Consider the following 8,307-nt stretch of genomic DNA (forward strand, 5'->3'; position numbering starts at 1 on the left):
AGGGGGGCCACAAGGGGGTCCAAAATTGTTGTCACGGGGCACTGCCCCCCCCCCCCCCAGAACCGCTAGTGATCCCAGCAAAAGCCTCCCCAAGTACCTTGTTTAATCAATGTAATGCCCTACATTTACAATAGACTCCTCAGTGGCACCACTTTTTCCAATTATCTCCCAATTTAACCAACATATTTACAAAGGGTGATCTTTTTATGCCTTTTAGGTAGCTAGACAATCTTAGGAGTTTTCCTATTCAACAAAAGTGGGGCAATAGGGCTTGAAATTTCTGAAATGCTTTCTAAATATGGTAACAATATTAGTACAAGATTGGCACTATTTCTGTAATGTAAAATGCCAGGAGTCAGGAAGCAGGTACAGAAGGTGAGTTTAATAATGAATCGATGCAGAAAAACAAAACATGAGACGCGAACAGAACGTGAGAGAAAACAATACTACATAATAACTGATGTCTACAGAGGGCTAAATAAAGGGGGAGCAATCGAGGAAATAATGATGACCAGGTGTGTGTAATAATGGGGAGTAGGTGTGCGTAATGATGGGGAGCAGGTGTGTGTAATAATTGTTGCCAGGGCCGGTGGTTAGTAGACCGGCGAAGACGTGCGCTGGAGAGAGGGAGCGGGAGTAGGCTTGACAATTTCATATAACTGCCGGCAGAGTTTGTATTTATACAGGATGTACCGCCCCCACATACCCTCAACCAATCATGTCAATACGGCGCTAACCCACTGCATTGTTATACAATTTGGGAGGCACAGGGCATCGCCATATGGAGCTCAATTTGGCTTCCCGCAAGCCTCTGGAGACTCCACAATTGCGTCACACCCTCTGGACCACATTGTCAGATGAAGAATAAAATTGGCTTTCAGACACAAGCACTTTGTACACCAAAATGACAGTTGGAACCGGTCCAGAACAGCACTACGTCCCCCAAATAGGGAATTTATTGAGTTTAACGATGGGACTGGCTTCAGCCACCCTAGTCATAGACTGTTCTCTCTGCTACCACAAGTGGTACTGGAGCACCACCTCTAGGTCCAAAAGGCTTCTTAACAGCTTCTACCCCCAAGCCATAAGACACCTGAACAGCTAATCAAAGGGCTATCCAGACCCCTCTTTACGCTGCTGCTACTCTCTGTTTATTATCTATGCATAGTCACTAACTCTACCTACATGTACATATTACCTAAATTACCTCGACTAACCAGTGCCCCCGCACATTGACTCTGTACCGGTACTCCTGTATATAGCCTCGCTATTGTTATTTTACTGCTGCTGTTGAATTATTTGTTACTTTTATTTTTTTTACTTATCTATTTTTTACTTAACACTTATTTTTCTTAAAATTTCTTAAAGCATTGTTAGTTAAGGGCTTGTAAGTAAGCATTTCACTGTAAGGTCAACACCTGTTGTATTCGGCGGATGTGACAAATACGATTTGATTTGAATAACTGTGTCGGTGGTTTTCTCCCTTGAGCCCCTGACCTTAATTAAGTTTTAAGATTAGGTAAGATTACACATAAGATTAGGCTACACAATATGTTTAGGTCAGATTACATAAAATTGGAATCTTTGACTGAAAGTTCTTAACTCACTAATCTTCTAAAATACATTAAGACCACATTGTAAAATAACAGATATAAAATAACAGATTTCATGGACTCTGAACTAATTATATTCCACCTTGGCCCAAACATGATATTGAGAATCAAAATAATGATTCTTGACAATTTTGATGATATGAATAGGTCACCCCGGTGGTCTCCAATTGATATACAGATATGTAATGTTGATTAATGCTGTGGTGTTGTAGATATTATTCATTTAATAAATTATACTGATAAAGACGCATTGCAATTTTGTTTTAACTTGTGATAGGTAAGATGCATAATTAACTCATAACTCAAGCAGGGACCAACAGATCTCTATCCGGTACAATTTGACTTACCGTTTTGAATAAGCAGATTAACTAACTGATCTGGGGTAAACTGCAAGTGGGAAGACGGTGCTGCAAGTCAGTCATTCCACGAAAAGAGTGCCCTTTTGATATTTTAAGTAGAAGTGGCATTTTATACAGTGCCTTGCAAAAGTATTCATCCCCCTTGGCGTTTTTCCTATTTTGTTGCATTACAACCTGTAATTTAAATGGATTTCTATTTGGATTTCATGTAATGGACATACACAAATGAATCCAAAATGACCCCTTTTGCTATGAAGCCCCTAAATAAGATCTGGTGCAACTATTTACCTTCAGAAGTCACATAATTAGTTAGATTGCACACAGGTGGACTTTCTTTTAAGTGTCACATGATCTGTCACATGATCTCAGCATATATACACCTGTTCTGAAAGGCCCCAAAGTCTGCAACACCACTAAGCAAGGTGTACCATCAAGCAAGTGCCACCATGAAGACCAAGGAGCTCTCCAAACAGGTCAAGGACAAAGTTGAGGAGAAGTACAGATCAAGGTTGGGTTATAAAAAATATCAGAAACTTTGAATATCCCACGGAGCACCATTAAATCCATTATAAAAAAATTGAAATAATAAGGCACCACTTCAAACCTGTCGAGAGGGCCGCCCACCAAAACTCACGGACCAGGCAAGGAGGGCATTAACTAGAGAGGCAACAAAGAGACCAAAGATAACCATGAAGGAGCTGCAAAGCTCCACAGCGGAGATTGGAGTATCTGTCCATAGGACCACTTTAAGCCATACACTCTACAGAGCTGGGCTTTACGGAAGAGTGTCCAGAAGAAATTGCTTAAATAAAAAATATCCAAACACATTTGGTGTTCGCCAAAAGGCATGTGGGAGACTCCCTAAACATATGGAAGAAGATACTCTGGTCAGAATAGACTAAAACTGAGCATTTTAGCCATCAAGGAAAACACTATGTCTGGCGTAAACCCAACACCTCTCATCATCCCAAGAATACTATCCCCACAGTGAAGCATGGTGGTGGTAGCATCATGCTGTGGGGATGTTTTTCATTGGCAAGGACTGGGAAACTGGTCAGAATTGAAGAATGATGGATGTTGTAAATAGTAATGCATGCTCAAGTTTTCAGTTTTTTTGTCTAATTTCTTGTTTGTTTCACAATAAAAAATATTTTGCATCTTCAAAGTCATGTTGCATGTTGTGTAAATCAAATGATATAAACCCCCCAAAAATCTATTTTAATTCCAGGATGTAAGGCAACAAAATAGGAAAAATGCCAAGGGAGGTGAATACTTTCGCAAGCCACTGTATAGCCCACATGTAAAATTCAATAAATCTGAATTTGTTGCTAATGTCCCTCTATCCCCCCCCCCTCCGTGACTTCTAGGAAGATTTTAACCCAGTTAACGCAAACATTTCTTTAACTTTTCAACATCATTGTAAAGCCCTAGTTATTTTGTTTCTCTGACAGTCATTTAAATGTGTATTTATTTATTTATTTAATGGGATTAGTGTGATTCCTTTGTCTGTCCCTCATTTTAAGGTTAACCCTATCATATGAAATTAACTCTCATTTTAATATGGTGAAACTATTCCTTTTAAAATATATTTTTGAAATAAACATTTAATATCTAATATAGTCAAATCATAGTGTAAGAGTTCTACACTTTTCTACACTTTTTGGCTATTTTCTGTTTTTTTTTGTGTGGAAAACTGAGCAGGTTATGCATAACAAGTCAACCCTGTTATCTATAGATAGACAGGGTAGACATTTTTTTACGATTACATTTATTTTGTGAAGCTTGCATTCAATTCCCCCTCCTTGTTGCACACAATAAACTTCCATTCCCCCTGTTACAAGGGGATTCATGGCTGATTTAAGATTAAATTGTCAATCCTGTTACTTCATTTGGCACTGAATAGGCACTTACTATAGTAATTTGTTTTATTGAACCTCTTGAGACTGCACACACTTGGCATTCTCTCAACCAGCTTCATGAGGAATGCTTTTCCAAATTTCTTGAAGGAGTTCCCACATATGCTGAGCATGTGTTGGTTTTCCACTCTGCTGTCCAACTCATCCCAAACCATTCAATTGGGTTGAGGTCGGGTGATTGTGGAGGCCAAGTTATCTGATGCAGCACTCCAGCACTCTCCTTCTTGGTCAAATAGCCTTTACACAGCCTGTAGGTGTGTTTTGGGTCATTGTTTTTATTTTTAATTTTTTCACCTTTATTTAACCAGGTAAGCTAGTTGAGAACAAGTTCTCATTTACAACTGCGACCTGGCCAAGATAAAGCAAAGCAGTGCAACAGATACAACAACACAGAGTTACACATGGAATAAACAAGCGTACAGTCAATAACACACTAGAAAAAAAGAAGGTCTATATACAGTGTGTGCAAATGGCATGAGGAGGTATTGCAATAAATAGGCCATAGTAGCAAAGTAATTACAATTTAGCAGACTAACACTGGGGTGATAGATGAGCAGATGATGATGAGCAGATGATGGTGTGTAAGTAGTGATACTGGTGTGCAAAAGAGCAGCAAAGTAAATAAAAACAATATGGGGATGAGGTAGGTAGATTGGGTGGGCTATTTACAGATGGACTATGTATAGCTGCAGTGATCGGTTAGCTGCACAGATAGCTGATGTTTAAAGTTAGTGAGGAAAATGTAAGTCTCCAGCTTCAGCGATTTTTGCAATTCGTTCCAGTCACTGGCAGCAGAGAACTGGAAGGAAAGGCGGCCAAAGGGGGTGTTGGCTTTGGGGATGACCAGTGAGATATACCTGCTGGAGCGCATGCTACGGGTGTGTGTTGTTATCGTGACCAGTGAGCTGAGATAAGGCGGAGCTTTACCAAGCATAGACTTATAGATGACCTGGAGCCAGTGGGTCTGGCGACGAATATGTAGTGAGGGCCAGCCAACGAGAGCATACAGGTCGCTGTGGTGGGTGGTATAAGGCGCTTGTCCTGTTGAAAAACAAATGATAGTCCCATTAAGCGCAAATCAGATGGTATGGTGTATTGCTGCAGAATGCTGGTTAAGTGTGCCTTGAATTCTAAATACATCACTGACAGTGTCACCAGCAAAGCACCACCACACCTCCTCCTCCATGCTTCACGGTGGGAACCACATATGCAAAGATCATCCGTTCACCTACTCCGCGTCCCACAAAGACATGGTGGTTGGAAACAAAAATCTCATCAGACCAAAGGACAGATTTCCACTGGTCTAATGTCCATTGCTCGTGTTCCTTGGCTCAAGCAAGTCTCTTATTATTATTGGTGTCCTTTAGTAGTGGTTTCTTTGCAGCAATTTGATGATGAAGGACTGATTCACACAGTCTCCTCTGAACAGTTAATATTGAGATGTGTCTGTTACTTAAACTCTGTGAAGCATTTATTTGTGCTGCAATCTGAGGTAAAGTTAACTCTAATGAACTTATCCTCTGCAGCAGAGGTAATTATGGGTCTTCCTTTCCTGTGGTGGTCCTCATGAGAGCCAGTTTCATCATAACGCTTGTTGGTTTATGCGACTGCATTTGAAGAAACGTTAAAAGTTTTTGAAATGTTCCAGATTGACTGACCTTCATGTCTTAAAGTAATGATGGACTGTCGTTTCTCTTTGCTTATTTGAGCTGTCCTGGCCATAATATGGACTTGGTCTTTTACCAAATAGGGCTATCTTCTGTATACCCCCTACCTTGTCACAACACAACTGATTGGCTCAAGCGCATTAAGAAGGAAAGAAATTCCACAAATTAACTTTTAACAAGGCACACCTGTTAATTGAAATGCATTCCAGGTGACTACCTCGTGAAGCTGGTTGAGAGAATGCCAAGAGTATGCAAACTGTGGCAACTTTGTGTGGCAACTTTGACGAATCTCAAATATAAAATATATTTTAATTTGTTTAACACTTTTTTGGTTACTACATGATTCCATATGTGTTATTTCATAGTTTGTGGGCACCGTTTGTCACGTGATAGTGCAATTATTGAATTGTTTGGTTTAGCGTTGTGTAGTGGCTTTGCTGTCATGCATCCCACATTTTTTTTTTTGCCCCACCAAGATTGACATACTAAAACAGCTGGTACTGTGTGTGTGTGTGTGTGTGTGTGTGTGTGTGTGTGTGTGTGTGTGTGTGTGTGTGTGTGTGTATATATATATATATATATATATATATATATATATATATATATATATGTTACACTACCCAAAAGGTACTCTATTAGTGGAACGACCCAGGCACCAACTTAAACTGTTCAGTGTTGAAATCTTTCTGTTTTCTGGTGGATTTTGTTAATCTTACGGAAAAGGACTTATTGTTGGAAATGGGTATTATGAGGGAAAAATCTGCTGTCTCATTGAAGTGGGAGCGAAGTACATAGCTAAGCACTATAAAAAGGGAGAATGTCTTCTTCTCTCTGCACATTACAATCACAGGCATTCAGAGTCACCAGGATGTTGAACATCACCAAGGTTCAGTTTACTTTGCAGTTTCCTACCTTTTCCAGATCCTCAGACAGGCTTTTGCAGCCTCTATGGGACTATTCCCTTTTCAATCACTACTCCCTCATCTCCTCTCCCTTCTTCCCTGTCATGCTCTGCTTCTCCAGTTACTTCTTCTCCAGTCTCCCCTTTGCTGTACTAGACCTCCTGGGAGATAAAGTCTCCTCCATTCACCGCTACAAGATCCAGCAAGAGAGACGTCCAACCATTCGGATGATGGCAAAGAGCATCGGAAGGGCTGTATATAACCACTTGATCTTTGTTCTGCCTGCTGTGCTGATTCAGAACTGCTTTATGCTTTCAGCGGTGCTACCTACCAGTGCTCCAACTGTGGTAGAGGTGCTCATTGATGGACTGGCTGTCCTTCTTCTTTTTGACACACAGTATTTTATGTGGCACTTTGTGCACCACAAACATCCACAACTGTATCGGTGGGTCCATGCCATCCACCATGAATACATGGCACCATTCTCCTGGTCCACTCAGCAAATCAGCATTCCAGAACTGATAACAGTTGGATTCTGGAGCAACCTGAACCCCATCCTGTTGAAATGCCACCCTTTTACCATCTGGTGCGTCACCATCTTAAGTATCTGGATGTCAGTGGAGGACCACATAGGCTATGACCTTCCATGGGGTCTTAACCACCTGGTACCATTTGGTCTGTTAGGAGGAGCACCAGCGCATGACATGCACCACCAGAAGCCCAACAGTAACTATGCACCTTTCTTCAGCCACTGGGATAGAATTTTTGGGACTGCCATTCTGGCAGGGAAGATAACTGAGAAAAAAGTGTTTTATTCACTGTAAATAGAAAAATTCACTATAATTATTATGTTCATACTTACTTTTTGTTGCTTACTGTGCAATGCACATACAAATAAAATGTGTCTTTGTTTTTATTCATTTGTCAGTGTCGAACAAATTGTATTAAAATGTACTACATTTTTACACACAAGTGCAATGTTTGAAAATGTTCTAATTTAATTATATATAGTAATTGCTGGAATTAGAGTAAAAGTAATGGTCCTTGGTAGTAATACATAGTCAAAGGATACAACTAGACAGCCAACTCCAGTTTACCATTTGCCCCAGAGGATGGCAGCAAACCATAATTTAAGCTTTTGTTTGCCTTGTCTGATTCAGTAAAAAAAAAATGTTAAACTGGATTCTACAAGCTTACGATTTCTTAAATAACACAAACATACTTTCAGTCTTTGAAGATTTTCCTGTTTTCGTCTGGCTTTCCAATCAACAAATCTGTTTGTTGGCCAGGGGTCAAGTTGAGCCACGGGCCAAGTTTTAAGTACAGGGCAAGGAAATGTTAGAGCCAATTAAAGAAATGTATTGTTAATCCATAGCTATGTGACAAAACTAGGTAAAATCAAAAATCTATATACAGTTGAAGTCAGAAGTTTATATACACTTGTTGGAGTCATTTGTTAGAGTCGCTGTTGGAGTCATTAAAACTCGTTTTTCAACCACTCCACAAATTTCTTGTTAACAAACTATAGTTTTGGCAAGTCGGTTAGGACATCTACTTTGTGCATGACACAAGTAATTTTTCCAAAAATTGTTTACAGACAGATTATTTCACTTATAATTCACTGTATCACTGTATCACTGTATCACAATTCCAGTGGGTCAGAAGTTTACATACACTAAGTTGACTGTGCCTTTAAACAGCTTGGAAAATTCCAGAAAATGATGCCATGGCTTTAGAAGCTTCTGATAGGCTAATTGACATCACTTGAGTCAGTTGGAGGTGTACCTGTGGATGTATTTCAAGGCCTGCCTTCAAACTCAGTGCCTCTTTGCTTGACATCATGGGAAAAT

At 40.0% G+C, this 8,307-nt stretch overlaps 1 protein-coding gene across 1 annotated transcript; it reads left to right on the plus strand.

Annotated features, from left to right (window-relative positions):
• The first annotated feature begins 6,423 nt into the window (after positions 1-6,423).
• Positions 6,424-7,291, plus strand: LOC115151312 (cholesterol 25-hydroxylase-like protein 1, member 1). Its single transcript, XM_029695250.1, has one exon. The coding sequence runs from the start codon at positions 6,424-6,426 to the stop codon at positions 7,279-7,281; it is 858 nt and encodes a 285-aa protein (XP_029551110.1). The 3' UTR covers positions 7,282-7,291.
• The last annotated feature ends 1,016 nt before the right edge of the window (positions 7,292-8,307 follow it).

This window comes from Salmo trutta, chromosome 17 (assembly GCF_901001165.1).
Source record: "Salmo trutta chromosome 17, fSalTru1.1, whole genome shotgun sequence".
Lineage (NCBI taxonomy): Eukaryota > Metazoa > Chordata > Actinopteri > Salmoniformes > Salmonidae > Salmo > Salmo trutta.